The sequence below is a fragment of the Hyperolius riggenbachi genome, chromosome 8 (assembly GCF_040937935.1).
Source record: "Hyperolius riggenbachi isolate aHypRig1 chromosome 8, aHypRig1.pri, whole genome shotgun sequence".
NCBI classification, from domain to species: domain Eukaryota; kingdom Metazoa; phylum Chordata; class Amphibia; order Anura; family Hyperoliidae; genus Hyperolius; species Hyperolius riggenbachi.
The window spans coordinates 275,385,801-275,407,705 of NC_090653.1; the positions used below are offsets into that span (position 1 = coordinate 275,385,801).

Sequence of the window (21,905 nt, forward strand, 5' to 3'; positions counted from 1 at the left end):
TTATTTCAGGATTTGTATCAACTGTTACAAAGAAATGCTTTTTGTTTAAAGGTTATTATGCTGTTGTGTATATTTTAGAGTAGAGAGGACTTCTGAGTTCAGGTCCACTTTAAAGTTAACCCGAGCACCATTTTTAGCAACCAGGCCATCTCAATAGCACATTAAATATGCTTGCCAATAATGTGACCCATTAAATAATAAAAATAAATTTTACCTCTTATTTTTACTTTTAAAAGTTTAGCAGAAGCATTTATTACCCTACTTCCATGGCCTGACAGAAGTTTCAGGCATATAAGAACTGATGTAATTGTTTTATTGCACACATTAGTGGAAAGCAAACAAAAGCTCAGCAGGGAGGTAGATAAAACACTGTGCTTCAAAGAGTTTACAGAAGTCACAGCTCTATCTTCACACCTTCCCCTGGATCGCTAAAAGGGGAAGGAGGAACATGACAGCTCCTATAGCTATTAGAAACCAGGAAAAGAAAAGAGGTGCTTGGTTCCCTTTAATGCCCTGTCTAACTTGAAGCATGCCCATTAGTTCCATAGTTTTGCACATAAAGGTGTCCCTGTCTTTTTGTAGGTGGTCTAAAAGACTAGTGTTCACACTTCAAAAAACAGTATCTTGCAGGAGGTCCTCTATTGATTATCTTTGGTTCCGATAAGTTCTTGAAGTGCTGACATATGAAATTCAGGATGCTATTTCTTGCTTGTGGTCATGTGGAAAGCGGCTAACATCCCCACAGGTAAATTAGCACCACAAGGACACCAATGGGGAGAAAGCAGAGAGCTGTGCGCAGCGCAAATATCCAGATATCCATCCTCTTCACTGCCTCTCCATCTGAAACACACAATCATTGGTTTGTAAACAGAAGGGCCCATATGCAATTCTCCTGGAAGACTATGGGAAGGGTCAATTCTTTATTAAACACTGAGGCCCATATGCAATTCACTTTTTCTTCTTAGTTTTCTCCTGGGTGATATGTTCAAATCTGATTATAAAATGCCCTTTAAACCACCAGCAAGCAAGAAAATACTCAAAATAATTCGGGCGACATTTTTATCCAAGTTTTGGGTACTTTTTCATTTGTAAAATGTTTACAAGTTAATTTCAAGAGAATATGAAAATTATCTCCTAGGAATTTGGACAGGAACTGAATTGATTATCAGGGATGAGCAAAATTGTCCGTGGCAGTTTAGTGAGATTTTCATTGAACTTCCGATCGGTCCGTGAGAATCTCGCGGATCGGTTTTGCCAAACTGGCACATTCGATTAGAGAACCGATTGTAAAAAAAAAATATAAACACATTTTTATTTAGTTTTGATGGGTAAGGATACATTCAATTTAACCACATTTAAAATCCGCCAGCACTCTCTTGATTCCTATTTAAGGGAGGGGGGGAACGATTTTGGTAAAATTTTTACTTCTGGCTTCATGGCAAGAACTGGCTGCCATTCTTGTGAGAGCCTTGCTTAGAGAGATTGGGGCAGTTAGACCAATCGTTAAAATTTCACTTGCACTATTAATGCGTATAAATTGTTAAACAGATTCTAATAAACATGGCTTGCTTGCAAATATAATTAACCACTTCACTACTGAGGGTTTTTTTCCCCTTCTGTACCAGAGAAATTTTCACCTCCGTGTCAGTTTCAAAGTCAGTGCTCTTCCCATTCATTTGCCAATAACTTTATTACAACTGATCACAATGATACAACCTATATTCTTTTTTTGCTACCAATTAGGGCCCGTTTCCACTAGTGCGGTGCGGAATCGCCGCATATCACCGTTGACAAAATCGCATGCGGGTGCGATTCCGCATGCGTTTTTTGCCGCGATTTCGCATAGGCAGGGTATGTGCGATTTTAACCATGTCACTGCCTGTGTCAATTTACATTACTTTCAATGCGAAACCGCACGCGAAATCGCGGGAAAAAACGCATGCAAAAAATGCATGCGATTTCCCTATTAAATACATTACCTGCGAATCGCCTGCATTCCACACGCAGGCGAATTCTGCAGGGTCTACCGTGCAGAAAAATCCTGCACATAAAAATGCAAATGAAAACTGACAAGTGGAAACAGTCTCATCCACTTGTATTGCCTATGCGAATCCGCATGCGTTGTCTGCATGCGAATTCGCGCTAGTGGAAACGGGCCCTTAGGCTTTCTTTAGGAGTTACATTGTTGCGAAAAATTATTTTTTTTAAATGCATTTTAATGGGAAAAATAAGAAAAAAATGGAAAAAAACAACAACATTATTTATCAGTTTTCAGCCATTATACTTTTAAAATAATACATACTTCCGTAATTAAAACCCACACTTTTTATTTGCCCATTTATGTTGGTTATTGCAACGTTTAAAATATTTGCCTAATGCAATCTATGGTGCCAATATTTTATTTGGAAATAAAGGTGCATTTTTTCAGTTTTGCATATATCACTAGTTACAAGTCCGTATTTTCAAAATTGACAGTAATATATCCTCTTGACATACATATTGAAAAAGTTCAGTTCCTTGGGTAACTATTTATGTTTTGGTTTTTTTTGTCATTTTTTTAAGGAAAAAGTTTTATTTAGGTATTTAAAGGATAGTGTGGGAGGTAAGGTGTTAATTTTAAATGTATTTCTGGGTCTTTTTATTAAAATAAATGTGTGTAGGTGTAATTTTACTATTTGGCCACAAGATGTCCTCCCGCATTATTTCCTGTTAGTGTATTATAAGTACACGAACAGGAAGTCATGCGTGGATGTGTTACTTCCTTAGTTACAAGGACCGCAGGCATCTCATTGATGACGAAGATAACTGACACAGGAACTTAGATCAATGAATGGAAACTGCGTTCCCATTCATCTCACCTCTAATGGGCGGTGGCGGTGAGACCACGCGGCGGCCGTCCCAATCAATAGACGATTATCTACATCCCTGGGCAGGTACTGAAGTCCTGCAGGACATAGATAATCCATCTCAAATTGCCCAAGTGGTTAAATATCCATGCAGCTTGAAATGGGCCAATCAGAACTAAGTGCATTTGATAGGCTCAGTTCCAAGTTGCACGCAATTGTCTTTAAATTTACATGCAAGCTGGAATCACTAACATCTCATTGACCATCACTAATGGTGGTGAGATGATAGAGCTGTTGTGTTGCTGTTCTGGCCACAAACAGTTTATCTCTCTTAGCAGCACAGGGAGGGTTGGGTGGTGTCTTCTCTGTGTTGAGTGAAATATTGACTGGTGTCCCCTCCCAGCTCCTCCCCATGTTTGTCTATCCCTGTTCATGAAGATACCAAATAATTGAGATTTGATTGGGAAAATTGGTAGTGCAAAAATCAAAGTGTGTATTTTAATTTTCAAATTTAATTTATAAATAATTTAGTTAATGGTACAAACATGATTTTTTTTTTTTTACAGATTACTAACTTTGTGTGGCCTTCCAAAAAGACCCAAAGGCCTCTTTTACATTACAATCAGAGGCTGAAATTCGGGGGGGGGGGGGGGGGGGGGGGCAGGTGTGGAGTGAGGGGTCACAGGGAGGAACAAGAAGGTTGTAAGGCAGGGGTTCCCAAACTTTTTTGGTCAAGGGCCAGGTCAGGGTCAACATACTTCAGCCTGCTGGAGGGACAGGACATACATAAAACGATGTTGGAATTACAATACATTGGATCTAGGTATTGATTCCTCGCCAGTCATGCCCGGAGGAGGACTCCCAGCAGCAGCCCTTCAGTCATGCATGCCCAAAGAAAGTCTTTGTGCACCACACAATGAAGCATACCCAGGTGACAATCTGCCATCCAGTTGGACAGCAGTGTCACCTGATGCAGAATTGGATTGGAAGCCAGCAAATGACTGCTCACTGGCTTCTACAGTATGCAGTGGCGGCTCCAGGAAATTTTTTTAGGGGGTGCTATGCAGGTGCTGGACCAATTTCCGGGGGAGCTGATGACCTGCGGCGCGCGAAGCGCGTCGCGGCAAAAATGGGTGTGGCTACAACCTGCGGCGCGCTCTGCGTGGTCATGACCGGATGAGGGCGGGGCTAACTGTAATTTAAAGTGAACCCAGGGTGAGAGTGATATGGTGGCTGCCATATTTATTTCCTTTTAAACAATACTAGTTGCCTGGCAGCCCTGCTGATCTATTTGGCTGTAGTAGTGAACTGAATTACACCAGAAACAAGCCATGCAGCTAATCTTGTCAGTTCTGACAATATTGTCAGAAACCCCTGACCTGCTGCATGCTTGTTCAGGGTCTATGGTTGAAAGAATAAGAGGCAGAGGACCAGCACGGCAGCCAGGCAACTGGTATTGCTTAAAGGGAGATAAATATGGCAGCCTCAATATTATTCTCACCTCGGGTTCCCTTTAAAAGTGCAACGCAAAGACAGAGGGCCCAAGTTTTGGTGACCCTTTTCCCAGAAAATTCACATAATTGTGCAGGTTTTCTCAAGAAAATACACGTAATGTGAGCAGATTTTAACAAAAAACACGTCCAATGACCCCAATATGCACAATCGTTACCAGATATGGCCCCAATATGCACAATCGGTAGCAGATATGGCCCCAATATGCACAATCGGTAGCAGATATGGCCCCAATATGCACAATAGTTATCAGATATGGCCCCAATATGCACAATCGGTAGCAGATATGGCCCCAATATGCACAATCGGTAGCAGATATGGCCCCAATATGCACAATCGGTAGCAGATATGGCCCCAATATGCACAATCGGTAGCAGGTATGGTCCCAATATGCACAATCGGTAGCAGGTATGGTCCCAATATGCACAATCGGTAGCAGGTATGGTCCCAATATGCACAATCGGTAGCAGGTATGACCCCAATATGCACAATCGGTAGCAGGTATGACCCCAATATGCACAATCGGTAGCAGGTGTGACCCCAATATGCACAATCGGTAGCAGGTATGACCCCAATATGCACAATCGGTAGCAGGTATGACCCCAATATGCACAATCGGTAGCAGATATGACCCCAATATGCACAATCGGTAGCAGATATGACCCCAATATGCACAATCGGTAGCAGATATGACCCCAATATGCACAATCGGTAGCAGATATGACCCCAATATGCACAATCGGTAGCAGATATGACCCCAATATGCACAATCGGTAGCAGATATGACCCCAATATGCACAATCGGTAGCAGGTATGACCCCAATATGCACAATCGGTAGCAGATATGACCCCAATATGCACAATCGGTAGCAGATATGACCCCAATATGCACAATCCGTAGCAGAAATGACCCCAATATGCACAATCCGTAGCAGATATGACCCCAATATGCACAATCCGTAGCAGAAATGACCCCAATATGCACAACCCGTAGCAGATATGACCCCAATATGCACAACCCGTAGCAGATATGACCCCAATATGCACAATCCGTAGCAGAAATGACCCCAATATGCACAATCCGTAGCAGAAATGACCCCAATATGCACAATCCGTAGCAGAAATGACCCCAATATGCACAATCCGTAGCAGATATGACCCCAATATGCACAATCCGTAGCAGATATGACCCCAATATGCACAATCCGTAGCAGATATGACCCCAATATGCACAATCCGTAGCAGATATGACCCCAATATGCACAATCAGCATCACCTGAAAAAGAAAAGAAAAACCCATTTACTCACCTACAGCCAGAAGACCTTCTTTCCCGACCTCCTGTCCCGAGTCCCGACCTCATTGTGGCGCGCAGCGCCCGCGCGCCCACGATCCTCTTCCCGACGTCACGACGAGACTTCCTGCCTGCATGCAGAGAGCAGGGCTACGGGAAAATGGCCGCCCGAAGCCATGTACTGCAGACTCGAAGTCTGCAGAACAGGGCTCCGGGCGGCCATCTTACCGTAGCCATGCCTGCTGCTCCGTGCTGCAGCTGTGTGAACTGACTTGGCGTCTTTTAGACGCCTGAAGTCAGTTCACTCCAGGGGGTGCTTTGGGGGTGCTTGGACAATTCTAGGGGGTGCTCAAGCACCCCCAAGCACCCCCCTGGCGCCGCCCCTGACAGTATGTGGATGGGTGATGCCAGCACTGCTATTCTGTATGCAGGACGCCGACATTTAAAGATGCAGTGAGCCGCATCTATAAGTTATACATTATGTGTTTGGGGCGCCAGTGAAAAAGCCTTGGCGGGCCGCATTCAGCCCGCGGGCCTTCGCTTGAGGACCACTACTGTAAGGGATCCAGGGCCTTCCCTCCTCTTAGGTACGTATCTAACTTTTTTATTTTCATTGGTTGGTCCTTTAAGGTCAAGGTTCACACTTGCTAAACGCAAAACGCTAGCGCTTTTTCTAGCGGTTTGCTATGGTCAATTTTTTTGCGTTGAACGCAAAAAAAAATCGTCATTCACACTTGCCGATTTTTTAGCGATTGCGTTTAGCGCTTCTATAGGGAATCAGGAAATCGCCTGAAAATTTGTGTTTGTGTTTGGCGATTTGCGTTAATCGCCGGCAAAACCTCTAGTGTGAATGGGCCCTTAGTGTCAGTTATAGGTTAAAGGGACACTGTAGGGGGGTCGGGGGAAAATGAGTTGAACTTATCCGGGGCTTCTAATGGTCTCCCGCAGACATCCTGTGCCCGCGCAGCCACTCACCGATGCTCCGGCCCCGCCTCCCGGTCACTTCTGGAATTTCAGACTTTAAAGTCTGAAAACCACTGCGCCTGGGTTGCCGTGTCATCAATCCCGCTTGTCAGGAACCGGCCCGCGGCACGCCTGCGTATACAGTTCCCGACTGCGGGTTTGACCAGATCAAGCGGAGAGCAGCCTTATTCGAGATAAAACAAGGCTGGGACCCCTCAGAACACCTCTCACTGCCACCACTAGCCGTTGCTAGACACGTCCACTCAGCTGTCGAGTCCTCAGCGCGCACTCCGCGTTTTCGTATTCGGGTCAGCTTTGCGCTTAGGCCGAATATGGGAACGCCACGCACCCACACACACACACAGTTGCAATCTTACACTGTAGTGAAGCAAAAACCCACTAACAGTCGTTCCGAACGATACTGTTAGACTTCCCACTTGGCTGTCGAGCGCAGAAGTGCCCCATTCACACAATGCAATTACAATCTCATACGGTAGTGTTGCTCAAGCGTACAGTTAGGCATGAACTTATACACGGTTACACTTCAGTCTCTTCTAGGCTATGAGTGTTAGTTTAGTACAGCAGAAGTCAAGCTTATTAAATAATGATTTAATATTCCATGAAAACGTGGAACAATGCAGAACTTAATATATACAAAAGATTACAAAAAAAAACAAAATAAAAAGTTACAAAAGTAAAAGTTATAAAAATAAAAAATTACAAAAATACACACCAAGCAATTTGCTTACCAAAATACAGGGATCCAGATAGAAGAACCTTGGACTTTTGTGGACGGACACAATTCTGGTTAGACCAGGAGTCCACTAGCTTGGGCCAGGGGACCAGCCTCAGCTACCGTCAGGAGGGGACTGATTTGAGGTATCTGTTCCCTGGTTTTTATAATGAAATATTCGCCTCGAGGCTGTAAGCCTGTGTGGACGGGGGGGGGGGGGGGACTAGATTTAATTACATCCTCAGTCATAATTGGATTTCCAGGCCTAGTCCATACATAACGCGCGTCATATCCTTTCCTGTGATATGCCACTTTAAACCTTTCCTGTCTCAGTTTCAGATCATCAAAAAGGTTGTTTCCCCACTCCAGGTGACAATTGATTAAGGCTTCCTCCACATCCCAGCAGGCCTGTCAGATGTAAATTCTAGAGTCTTTTGTTAGTCTTTGAAGTTCCCTGACTCTGTCCTGATTTGTATAATGGGACAATGGGGCTTCTAATTAGCTCCCTGCTCCCAGAGGAACTGAGGGTAATTGTATTCCACACAGTCATACAGACAAGTACAGCTTCCCCAAAGCCAGATGACCACCCATACATACGCATCTGAAGTACATAGCAGACAGGAAAATGAAAATATTATCCTTACATCATAAGCACCCCAGTATATTCCTGACACCGCTGATGTCACCAGGAGCATACTGCGCAGGCCCAGTATGGTCTGTGTCTGCGCAGTACGCTCCTGGTGACATCAGCGGGATTGTGAGGGTCACTGTAGTCACTTCCTGTCTGAGTCAGGACTGAGTGAGCCACTTACATACCTGATATTTAACTCTTTCAGGCAGAGAAAGAAAAAAAGGAACACAGCATAGTTATTTGGGTGCTAGGCCCTGTACATACCCATGTCTACCTCATCATGTCACTTCGGGTATCCTTTAATTAGATTATTTTTTTGCTCTTTGGGAGCTTGAAAATGTAACATAGATAAGGTGAAAAAGCTTTGTGAATCATCCCCAATATTAGCTATTCCAAAATAAAGGTCGCACTCACATGTCAAAAAGCCTTCACAGCTAAACTGCAGTGGGGTGACCGTAAAAGTATAAAATAACCCATATTATTATTCTTTATATAGCGCTGAAATCTTCCGCAGCACTGTACAGAGTATATTGTCTTGTTCTTTAACTGTCCTTCAGAGGAACTCACAATCTAATCCCCTCCCATAGTCATATCTCTATGTATGTATTCTGTATTGTAGTCTAGGGAAAAATTAGGGGGAAGCCAATTCACTTATCTGTATGGAATGTGAGAGGTAACCGGGGTGTGCGGGGGAAACCCATGCAGACACGGGGGAACATACAACTTCCGTGCAGATAGTGCTTCAGCTTTGATTTGAACTGAGGACCCAGCACTGCAAGGGGAGAGAGCCAACCACTACGCCACCGTGCTGCCCAGCATAACAACACAGCACTCCACCGGGATGTGCCACCACCAGGAAGGAATTAACTCCCCCCCCCTCCCCCCATCGTAATCACACTCACCAGGATGCTGCTAGATCACGGCACATCATTAAAAACCTTTGGACCTCTTGTAGTCAGTGGCGGACATCTGGTGGTCTATGGGTCTATGGGGTCCACAAGTACACATGCAGGCACCATTTATTCCACAACGGGGCAGTCACAGATATAGGAGCAATATGGGAGGCTATACAGTGGAAAATGTATCCGCAGTATAACCGCACACATTGCTCCTGTATCTGTGACTGCCCTGTTGAGGAATAAAGTTCTTTTTACCTAATACGGTGCCTGCCTGTTTCCTTGTGGATGCCATAGACAGGGCAGTTTCTAGACTACAGTACTTAGCTCCCAGGGCAAGGTGTAAAAAATTGGGCTCCACCAGGAGATTTGAGAACACTGTTGAGATGCGGTAGCCAGATGCATCCCCCCCGGTATAGGTAGCCAGCAGAGCCGGGACAAGGTCCTCCAGCACCCTAGGCTGGGACACTAAAGTGCGCCCCTCCATCCCTGCCACCCCAGCCGTCACACACTGGTTGCTATTAGACTAAGAGGTGCCACAGGGCCCACAACCTCCCCAACACCTTAATCTCTAGTTATCTGGCTTGCAGTCACTGCTATGTACCCCCTTTTCTTATTTCTTTCTGCTTCAAACACAATTAGGAATGACAGCTGAATGAATTATGCGCCCCCTCCTACACTGCGCCCTGAGGCTGGAGCCTCTCCAGCCTATGCCTCGGCCCGGCCCTGGTAGCCAGAGAGCTCCTCCCTTTTTCAGTATAGGGAGCTCCCCTTCCCCTTATAGGTAGCCAGAGATACCCCTCCTCTCTGTATAGGCAGTCAAAGAGCCCCCTCCCCTCCTACAGTATAGATAGCCAGAGAGCTCCACTATCAGTAAAGAGAGCTCCTGTCCACTCTGTATAGGCAGCCAGAGAGACCCCCCATAGTTAGCACGTGAGCCTACCCCGTTCCCCTCTATAGGTAGTCAGTGAGCCCCTTCCCTCCCACAGTATAGGTAGCCAGGAAGCCTCCCTCCCCTCCCACAGTATAGGTAGACACTTAGGCCCTCCTACCCCCACCACTCTGTATTGGTAGCCAGGGAGCCCTTCCCTTCCCACAGCATAGGTAGATACTAGTGAGCCTACCCCATTCCTTCCTGGTGGTGGCGCATCCGTTGGAGTGCTGTGTTGTTATGCGGGACATAACCGTGTGCATACAGTATTAAGCACTGAGGGCTTGAATCAGGATTAGTAACTCACTGACGCAGCTCAAGTAAGCTCCTCTTATGTGCGTGTCTTAATGATACCCCCAGCACGCTATGTGTGCTAGTGGCAGGGTAGTGTGCGTTTCTTAGCAACGGATGAAACTTTCAATTGCCACATGATAGTGACGTATTATGATACATCACTACTACATGTGATTTTACACTTTTAGGGTGATCCCACTGCACTTCAGCTGTGAAGGCTTTATGGATTGTGAGCCCAGCCCTTATTTATGAATTGTTTACTATAATTGATATTCGTACTTGTTTTTTGTTATTTCCTCATACGAACTTACTCCCTTGGGCATCAGCAAACATTTGCAGCTCGGATAACACTGCCCACTGCATTGAAGTAATTATTCATTACAATATCGGACTCGTGAATTTGGATCTACCATTTTTGACTCTGATGGATACACTTTCTGCCAATAGAGGGCATTGTTGGACTATTTTGTTTTTGTTTTGTTTTTTATTGCATTTAGGTGGTAGCACAATTCTGGATTCCAGTTTATCTTGAGCCACTGCAATCTGTTACTAATTGCTGTGTATTCAATTACTCTTTAGGTTTCCTCCGGGCACTTCAGTTTCCTCCCACATCCAAAAACATACATAAAAGTAGTTAATTGGCATCCTTCTAAATTGGCTCTAAACTACAATGGTCATATAACTATGGTAGGATTAGATTGTGATCTCCTCTTAAGGACAGTCAGTGACATGACTATGTACTCTGTAAAGTGCTGCAAAGATGTCAGTGCTATATAAATACATAATAATACTATTTTTCACTATTATTGTATTGGTCATAACACATTACTGTTACTATTCACTGAAGGGTTTTCCCTGTATCTATATTCTAGGTTTTCCCCAAGTGTTGACTGTGACCAGATGACTTGACCCTTATGGAGCCATGTCCATTGGTGGAGCAATGACAATCTCTACTGCCCTAGAGCCAGAGCAGGATCATCCACAAGGCAACCTTGACAGGTACCTGGGGCTTAGTGGGTGTCAAGGTACCCAACCGCCCCCTTCTCTGACCTTTCTCCCACCTCAATTACCAAAAAGACCGTAAGAATAAGCCAATATTATTACCTTATCTAGGGCACTATTTTATCTTATTCTATTTGCATGGTGCTCCCTGTCACGAACGATTTGTGAAGAAAAGCAACCAATCAGTTTTCTGATTGTGTCTCATGATTCCAATCCAGATTGCATGTCAAAAGACAGCAGCAGGCAAAACCTGGGGTCTGGTCTTTTCCAGCTGACAATGTTTTTCTTCGAATTACCGAGAACAAAAGAAGCTCCCTCTAGCAGAGCACCTCACATTTAAGTGTGAATTGCAAACCTGAAAGGGGCCATTTGGTGATATAGGGCAGAAGCAAGCTTCCTGCTCAGCATGAGGGCAGACTTTCTGGCACCATTGTAGCAGATTGGGAATAATTGTATGATTTTTGCCTTTTTAAGAGATACCGTACTTATGATAGTTATGAAAATTATATCATTTGATTTGTAGTGTCCCGCTGAACATTTTGGTACCCCTTTTAAAGAACTGGCATACTCAGCAATTGGGTTATTAAGTTCTCAGTAACAGAATGTTCTACAATATTCATGTCTGATATCAATATGATCTATTTTCTTTGTGGATTGTAAATTTGTTATTATTTGTGTGCGATGAATGTGGTCTGATATATGAAAAGATCATATATTTTGAGCTTAAAATTCGTGCCAAAACTAAAACCCAAGCCCAGGGTGCTGGCTCTGAGATCTGCCCTCAGAGCAGGTCTGTATAAAAGGAGCAGGTTGAAATTTCACCTCAGTCCTCTTTTTTTTTCTTTTTTTTTTTTTAACATTATTGAAGCTGGCAGAGGGCCTTGAGGCTGGCTTCCTGAACCTGAAACAAAAGATCCCTCCATTTTGCTTGGCTCTTCCACACAAAGGACATATTTCTTCCAAACTTTAAGTATCTATTTTCTTTTGTTTTCCTTTTATTTTATCTGGGCTACTCTTTCTCAATAATTGTTACTTTTAATAATTTTCTGTATATATTAATTATTCATATTGAATTCTCAATAAACAACTTAAGTCATTTTGTCAGCTGCATACCTGCTTTAAGCCACAAAGAAAGAATCCTAGCCTTTCTGAAGATTAGTTACCCTGAAGTATTGTATTGTTTAGCCAGAGCAGAGTGTTTAACAATTTTCATTCGCAGGTTTAGAATAGTCATAAGGTTTCTCTCAGCCTGTAAATAAGAGTGGTGGCAGCCCTGTACCTAAAATATTGTGTAGTAAAGTGTTTGTGTTGCTCACACGCTCCCTCCTAGCCTGTCTACTGCCCAATTCCAGCGGTTTCAGCACATTGATTGCATCCACCAGGTTGTGGGTTGAAATAGATTGGAAGGCATTGAGCAGTCCAGTCACTAGGGGCGTGTGACACTCAACTACGTGGTAGTCTTTGCAGCGTTATAAGATCAAAAATGGCATGCAATATCGCTTTGAGCATGCCCAGCTTCTACTGGAAGATTTCTTTCACTTAAGTTGGCCATACACTGGTTGATTTGCCATCAGATAGACCAACAGATAGATCCCTCTCTGATTGAATCTGATCAGACAGGGATTGTATGGCTGCCTTTACTGCATACAGATTGTGAATCGATTTCAGCATGAAATCGATTCACCATCGGTGAACCTGCCCCTGCATACATTACCTGCTCCGCCGTTTAAACTTCCTGTCGGGACAGGAAGAAGTGAAGCCTATCGGAGCCCAGCGGAGAAGGAGCAGCGGTGACACACGCCGGCGGTGCAGGTAATGTATTACCGCTAACGTCGGTCGTTGGACATCTGAACACCACTATCGACGCACTCCCGACCCGCCGGCGATCGAGCGAAATCTTCCGCACGGACGGATCAACAGGAACGATCGATTTTGGACGGAAATCATCACAGTGATCGAGTCTGCTGTATATCGGCGGGAAAATCGTTAGGTGTATGGGCCCCTTTAGTCCTGCTGCAATAGCTGCCTTTTGTGTGAAGACAACATGAATCCTTACTCCGCCCTCTTTACTAGCAAACACAGCACGGTAAATCATTCTCTGTCCATGTTCATCTTTCATCAGTATTTTTAGTGAAATTATTTTGTTTATTCAAATAATCTTCGAATTAATGCACAAATGTAAAAATTGGTGATTTAACTACTTCATGTTCAGGGGTTTTTAACCGATAAAGTTTCAGCTGTGTTGCTTTTGATACAGCAATAACTTTTATAATACTTTTGCCATTAAAGTGATATACTGTATACACGCACGCACGCACACACGTGAAAGTTTGGGCAACCTTGTTAATCTTCATGATTTTCTTGTATAAATCATTGGTTGTTTAAACAAAATTAGGCAGGTGCATACATTTGGGCACCACAAAAAAAAAGAAATGAAATCAATATTTAGTAGAGCCTCCTTTTGCAGAAATTACAGCCTCTAAATGCTTCCTGTAGGTTCCAGTGAGGGTCTGGATTCTGGTAGAAGGTATATTGGACCATTCCTCTTTATAAAACATCTCCAGTTCATTCAGGTTTGACACAGTCAAGTCAGCACCATCCAAAACTGTTCAAGCTCTTTTATTGATAAAAAGGTAGCATAACAGCGACAGCAGCGCTGTTTCGGTCAGATACCTTCTTCAAGCTGCATCAAGCAATATATCAAACAGTTTTGGATGGTGCTGACTTGATTGTGGAGAAGACGTTGAGGTGTCGGAGCGTGCAGAGGCACTACAAGTCACAGCACATCAATTTCCCACCGTGGGTGCTTGCTACACACTGATCTACTGCATTCAGGTTTGACGGCTTCTGAGCATGGACAGCTCTTTTTAACTCACAACACAGATTTTCAATTATATTCAGGTCTGGGGACTGAGATGGCCATTCCAGAATGTTGTACTTGTTCCTCTGCATGAATGCCTTAGTGAATTTTGAGCAGTGTTTAGTGTCGTTGTCTTTTTGAAAGATCCAGCCGCGGTACAGCTTCAGCTTTGTCACTGATTCCTGGACATTGTTCTCCAGAATCTGCTGATACTGAGTGGAATCCATGCGTCCCTCAACTTTGACAAGATTCCCAGTCCCTGCACTGGCCACACAGTCCCACAGCATGATGGAACCACCACCATATTTTACTGTAGGTAGCTGGTGTTTTTCTTGGAATGTTGTATTCTTTTTCCTCCATGCATAATGCCACTTGTTATGCCCAAATAACTCAATTTTAGTTTCATCAGTTCACAGCACCTTATTCCAAAATGAAGCTGGCTTGTCCAAATGTGCTTTAGCATACCTGAAGCGGCTCTGTTTGTGCTGTGGGCAGAGAAATGGCTTCCTCTGCATCACTCTAACATACAGCATCTCCTTGTGTAAAGTGTGCTGAATGGTTGAATGATGCACAGTGACTCCATCTGCAGCAAGATGATGTTGTAGGTCTTTGGTGCTAGTCTGTGGGTTGACTCTGACTGTTCTCACCATTTGTCACTTCTGTCTATACAAGATTTTTCTTGGTCTGCCACTTCGAGCCTTAACTTGAACTTAGCCTGTGGTCTTCCATTTCCTTAATATGTTCCTAACTGTGGAAACAGACAGCTGAAATCTCTGATACAGATTTCTGTATCCTTCCCCTAAACCATGATAGTGAACAATCTTTGTCTTCAGGTCATTTGAGAGCTGTTTTGAGACCCCCATGTTGCTACTCTTCAGAGAAAATTAAAGGAGGATGAAAACTTACAATTGACCCCCTTAAATACTCTTTCTCATAATTGGATTCACCTGTGTATGTAGTTCAGGGGCCACTGAGCTTACCAAGCCAATTTAAGTTCCAATAATTAGTTCTAAAGGTTTTGGAATCGATAAAATGACAACAGAGCCCAAATTTATGCACCTGCCTAATATTATTTAAACAATTATTCTGCACTTACTGTAAATCCAATAAACTTCATTTCACGTCTTAAATATCACTGCGTGTGTCTCCTATATTATATATTTAACTGGCATTTTTTTATCCTAACAACAAACAATTTATACAGGAAAATCATGACAATTAACAAGGTTGCCCAAACTTTTGCATCCCACTGTATATGGGGGGGATAACATAGGCTTTTATTGGGTAATAGTTTGTTTTATAGTAATTATACAAGAAAAATACAGTTTTTCATTTTTTACCTTTCCTGGTTTTCACATCACAAGTGCCACAGTTATAAAGCACCTCCAAAATATACATTATATTGTTTGGCTTGCCCCGGTGAAAATTATACCATACATGCCATATTTTGATGCTAGTTGTGCAAGTGGTGGACCATTATCACCAGCCTGTGCGTCTGTAGTGAATGCATACGTTCGCTAGGACGCACAGTTTGGGAACCTCAGTGCTGCACAGACAATGCTAGGTAACAGCACAGTGGTGCATCTATACAGCATTGGGCCCCCACAGTGTCACCCTAGTGATCGTATCCAATCATTATGGGCAGCAGCTGTTACAGGAGTCAACAGATTCTAAGGCCAAGTATAGGTGAAACGAAGGGTTAATTGGCTTAGTAGGGGTTAAAAGTTTAATGCAGAAAAAAATATATTTTATTTGTAAATGTGGCATGATAATAAAGTTAAAGAAAAAAATATTAACTTTTTTTTTTTGCAACCTTATCGAATTCATATTTATTTGTCTATTTAAAAATAAGGAGGCGGTACAAAGAGTTTGGGTGGAGATAGAGGTGGAGGTAAAGGCAGCAAAGATGAGACCTGTGCAGGTCAGATGGGTACTGAATCTATGCATGCGCCTGAAACCTGAAATGGTCTTCCAACAGTCTTGAAGGAGTTCCCAGAGATGCTTAGCACTTGTTGGCCCTTTTGCTTTCACTCTGCGGTTCAGCTCACCCCAAACCATCTCGATTGGGTTCAGGTCTGGTGACTGTGCAGGCTAGGTCATCTGGTGCAGCACCCCATCACTCTCCTTCCTGGTCAAATAGCCCTTACACAGCCTGGAGGTGTGTTTGGGGCTGTTGAAAAATAAATGATGGTCCAACTAAACGCAAACCGGATGGAATAGCATGCCGCTGCAAGATGCTGCGGTAGCCATGCTGGTTCAGTATGCCTTTAATTTTGAATAAATCCCCAACAGTGTCACCAGCAAAGCACCCCCACACCATCACACCTCCTCCTCCATGCTTCACGGTGGGAACCAGGCATGTAGAGACCATCGGTTCACCTTTTCTGCGTCGCACCAGAAATCTTGGAACCAAAAATCTCAAATTTGGACTCATCAGACCAAAGCACAGATTTCACTGGTCTAATGTCCATTCCTTGTGTTCTTTAGCCCAAGCAAGTCTCTTCTCCTTGTTGCCTGTCCTTAGCAGTGGTTTCCTAGCAGATATTCTACCATGAAGGCCTGATTGGCTGATTCACACAGTCTCCTCTCAACAGTTGTTCTAGAGATGTGTCTGCTGCTAGAACTCTGTGTGGCATTGACTTGGTCTCTAATCTGAGCTACTGTTAACCTTCGATTTCTGAGGCTGGTGACTCAGATGAACTTATCCTCCGCAGCAGAGGTGACTCTTGGTCTTCCTTTCCTGGGGCGGTCCGCATGTGAGCCAGTTTCTTTGTAGCGTTTAATGGTTTTTGAGACTGCACTTGGGGACACTTTCAAAGTTTTCCCAATTTTTCGGACTGACTGACCTTCATTTCTTAAAGTAGCGATAGCCACTCATTTTTCTTTACTTAGCTGCTTTTTTCTTGCCATAATACAAATTCTAACAGTCTATTCAGTAGGACTATCAGCTGTGTATCCACCCGACTTCTCCACAACGCAACCGATGGTCCCAACCCCATTTATAAGGCAAGAAATCCCACTTATTAAACCTGACAGGGCACACCTATGAAGTGAAAACCATTTCAGGTGACTACCTCTTGAGGCTCATCAAGAGAATGCCAAGAGTGTGCAAAGCAGTAATTAAAGCAAAAGGTGGCTACTTTGAAGAACCTAGAATATGACATATTTTTAGTTGTTTCACACTTTTTGGTTATGTACTATACTTCCACATGTGCCAATTCATAGTTTGGATGCCTTCAGTGTGAATCTACAATGTTCATAGTCATGAAAATAAAGAAAAATCTTTCGATGAGAATGCTTGTCCAAACTTTTGGTCTGTACTGTGTGTGTGTGTGTGTGTGTGTGTGTGTGTGTGTGTGTGTGTGTGTGTGTGTGTGTGTGTGTGTGTGTGTGTGTGTGTGTGTGTGTGTGTGTGTGTGTGTGTGTGTGTGTGTGTGTGTGTGTGTGTGTGTGTGTGTAATGTTCCATGTTTTTTTTTTCATTTGTGGATAATGGCTCTCACTGTGGTTCGCTGGAGTCCCAACGTTTTAGAAATGGCTTTATAACCTTTACCAGACTGATAGATCTGAATTACAGTACTTTGTTCTCATTTGTTCCTGAATTTCTTTGGATCTTGGCATGATGTCTAGCTTTTGAGGTGCTTTTGTTCTACTTCTCTGTGTCAGCTCCTATTTAAGTGATTTCTCGATAGAAACAGGTGTGGCAGTAATCAGGCCTGGGGGTGACTACAGAAATTGAACTCAGGTGTGATAAACCACAGTTAAGTTATTTTTTTAACAAGGGGGGGCAATCACTTTTTCACACAGGGCCATGTACATTTGGGTTTTTTTCCTCACTAAATAATAAAAACCATCATTTAAAACTGCATTTTGTGTTCAATTATGTTATCTTTGACTAATGGTTAACGTTTTTTTTGATGAGCAGAAACATTTAAGTGTGACAAACATGCAAAAGAATAAGAAATCAGGAAGGGGGCAAATAGTTTTTCACACCACTGTATGTGTGTGTATGTACAGTGGTGTGAAAAACTATTTGCCCCTTCCTGATTTCTTATTCTTTTGCATGTTTGTCACACTTTAATGTTTCTGCTCATCAAAAAAACGTTAACCATTAGTCAAAGATAACATAATTGAACACAAAATGCAGTTTTAAATGATGGTTTTTATTTAGTGAGGAAAAAAACTCCAAACCTACATGGCCCTGTGTGAAAAAGAAATTGCCCCCTGAACCTAATAACTGGTTGGGCCACCCTTAGCAGCAATAACTGCAATCAAGCGTTTGCGATAACTTGCAACTAGTCTTTTACAGCGCTCTGGAGGAATTTTGTCCCACTCATCTTTGCAGAATTGTTGTAATTCAGCTTTATTTGAGGGTTTTCTAGCATGAACTGCCTTTTTAAGGTCATGCCACAACATCTCAATAGGATTCAGGTCAGGACTTTGACTAGGCCACTCCAAAGTCTTCATTTTGTTTTTCTTCAGCCATTCAGAGGTGGATTTGCTGGTGTCTTTTGGGTCATTGTCCTGCTGCAGCACCCAAGATAGCTTCAGCTTGAGTTGACGAACAGATGGCCGGACATTCTCCTTCAGGATTTTTTGGTAGACAGTAGAATTCATGGTTCCATCTATCACAGCAAGCCTTCCAGGTCCTGAAGCAGCAAAACAACCTCAGACCATCACACTACCACCACCATATTTTACTGTTGGTATGATGTTCTTTTGCTGAAATGCTGTGTTACTTCTACGAAAGATTTAACAGGACACGCACCTTCCAAAAAGTTCAACTTTTGTCTCGGCGGTCCACAAAGTATTTTCCCACAAGTCTTGGCAATCATTGAGATGTTTTTTAGCAAAATTGAGACAAGCCTTAATGTTCTTTTTGCTTAAAAGTGGTTTGCGCATTGGATATCTGCCATGCAGGCCGTTTTTGCCCAGTCTCTTTCTTATGGTGGAGTTGTGAACACTGACCTTAATTGAGGCAAGTGAGGCCTGCAGTTCTTTAGATGTTGTCCTGGGGTCTTTTGTGGCCTCTCGGATGAGTTTTCTCTGCGCTCTTGGGGTAATTTTGGTCGGCCACCCACTCCTGGGAAGGTTCATCACTGTTCCATGTTTTTGCCATGTGTGGATAATGGCTCTCACTGTGGTTCGCTGGAGTCCCAAAGCTTTAGAAATGGTTTTATAACCTTTACCAGACTGATAGATCTCAATTACAGTACTTTTGTTCTCATTTGTTCCTGAATTTCTTTGGATCTTGGCATGATGTCTAGCTTTTGAGGTGCTTTTGGTCTACTTCTCTGTGCCAGATAGCTCCTATTTAAAGCGGAATATAACCCTGCATTTCAACTTTGCTCTAAAACATTATTTACAGTATATTATATGCAACCAGCATTTTTTTTTTTTACTAGACCAGCATTGGAAGGGTTACACAGGGCTTTAAAGTCCCTAGAGATTTCTGCAGACGCATCCGAACTTGAGTTAGATACTTTTTGTTTACATAATGTATCTAAGTGTTTATTGTGACTCATCTCTCTCACTGAGAAGGAGTTGGAGGACAGCCAAAGAGTGTGTAACATTTCTAAATATATACATATAACTAAATAGAATGTAACTATCTGAACGTCTGCACGGAACTTAAAACCTCTGTGTTTAACCCTTCCAACGCTGGTCTAGTAAAAAAAAAATGCTTTTTGCATATAATATGCTGTAAATAATGTTTTAGAGCAAAGTTGAAATGCAGGGTTATATTCCGCTTTTAAGTGATTTCTTGATTGAAACAGGTGTGGCAGTAATCAGGCCTGGGGGTGACTACAGAAATTGAACTCAGGTGTGATAAACCACAGTTAAGTTATTTTTTAACAAGGGGGGGCAATCACTTTTTCACACAGGGCCATGTAGGTTTTGAGGTTTTTTTCCTCACTAAATAATAAAAACCATCATTTTAAACTGCATTTTGTGTTCAATTATGTTATCTTTGACTAATAGTTAATGGTTTTTGATGAACAGAAACATTTAAGTGTGACAAACATGCAAAAGAATAAGAAATGTGTGTGTGTGTGTGTGTGTGTGTGTGTGTGTGTGTGTGTGTGTGTGTGTGTGTGTGTGTGTGTGTGTGTGTGTGTGTGTGTGTGTGTGTGTGTGTGTGTGTGTGTGTGTGTGTGTGTGTATATATATATATATGTGTGTGTGTGTGTATATATACATATATATATATATATATATATATATACACATGTACACACACCAAGATCTACCTCCACACTACTGACCTATCCACCACCATGGACAAGGTCTCCTGGATGTCTGCTAGGTTCCTGAAACTAAACCTGGACAGAACACAATTTATGATCTTCCCACCCCAGCCATCTTTCGACCCTCCCAGCTGTGCATGTCACTGTTAACCACACTACCATTAGCCCTACCTCTCAAGACCGCTGTCTGGGTGTCACCCTGGACTCCGCATTCTCCTTCACTCCCCACATCCAAAATCCCACAAAGTCCTGCAACTTCCACCTCCGCAACATCTGCAAGATCCGCCCTTTCCTGACCTCTATCATCACCAAACTCCTCATACATGACCTCATAATTTCCGGCTTACTACTGCAATGCCAAACAGAGGTCTGGTCTCCTTATGACCCGAATTGCCCCACTGCAGTCCATCATCGCTCCACCATGGCAGCTCCCCTCTGTGAATCCATCCACTGGCTTCCTATCTAGTCCAGAATCAGATTCAAGATACTGTGTCTGGACTACAAAGTTGTCCACAAAACCTGCCCAACCTACATTTCCGATCTTAATTAGAGATACACACCTAGCTGCTCACTCCCCTCCTCCAATTAATTTTGCCTGACCACCCCACGCATAACCAAGTCCCATGCACGTCTCCAGGACTTCTCAAGAGCTGCTTGAACACTAAGTAACTCCCTACCTCCTCCCATTAGGATTGCCTCCTCCTTCAACATCTTCAAGAAGGCCCTCAAAACACACATTTTCACTCTGCCCCACCCCCTCCCCCCCACTGGTGCTCTAAACTTGCAGCTGAACTCTGGTCCCCAACCTTTCATGTCCCTACCTCTCCCTCTAGATTGTAAGACTTTGGCAGGGTCCTCCTCCTTGTGTCTCCTACCTGTTCACACACATCTCCATTACCGTACACCCATCCTATGGATCTGAGTGGACTCTTGAGTGAACTCGACTTGCCTAATCTAATGCTCACATCCAGTAACTGACTAAGCATTACCTTGTACTCATACTGTGCTGTGTGATCTGGATTTTCTTGTATTCCTGTATTGTCATATTGCTGTATGTCACCCCTATATATTGTCTGTAACCTTAACTAACGTCCAGCACTGCATGATATGTTGGAGCTTTATAAATACAATAAATAAAATAAATAATAAAGGTTATTGATTCATGAAATTTGATCACAGCAGAACACTAAACTTCATACCTGAAGACCTCTTTTCTGGGTGAACCCACATACTGATTCTCTCTTTAATTGTATAAAGACCAATGGACAGTTGAATGGTGTATAGCCCTGAGTCTGTATCCTGGACATTGTGGAGTAACAATGACCCATTCAATTCGTAGAATTTCACACGCTCTGTGTATTTTGGGTACACTGTGGTCTCTGCTGTGCTCCATGTAGGAAATCCCTGGGAATCAATGGTGCAATTGAAGACTTTGGAAAACAAAATGGGACTGTTCCGAATCATCCATTCAATGGTATACATGGAGACTTGTTTGGCTAGAGTGTAGTCCACGGGCAGAAGCACAGACTGCCCTCTGGTGACGTTAACTATATTCCTGTAAACCTTTATTTTGTCTCCAAATATTGGACCTGCAGAAAATAAAAACACAGTTCTAAAATAATGTCCAGCAATGCCAGTTTTCATGATCCATACAGAAAAGACAAACAAGAACTGAATACAGCTTAACCATTTCAGCCG

The 21,905-nt window shown here is 43.0% G+C and overlaps 1 protein-coding gene across 3 annotated transcripts in view; it reads right to left on the bottom strand.

The window, feature by feature from the left end:
• Positions 1–304: 304 nt before the first annotated feature.
• Positions 305–21,905, bottom strand: part of LOC137527897 (carcinoembryonic antigen-related cell adhesion molecule 3-like) — a 239,944-nt gene continuing 218,343 nt past the window's right edge. For all 3 annotated transcript variants that reach the window (XM_068248947.1, XM_068248948.1, XM_068248945.1), the window contains 2 exons: positions 21,407–21,796; positions 305–840 (listed from right to left, as the gene is read on the bottom strand). In XM_068248947.1, coding sequence (XP_068105048.1) covers positions 731–840; positions 21,407–21,796 — 500 coding nt within the window. In that variant the 3' untranslated portion in view covers positions 305–730. The remainder of the gene's footprint in view (positions 841–21,406; positions 21,797–21,905) is intronic.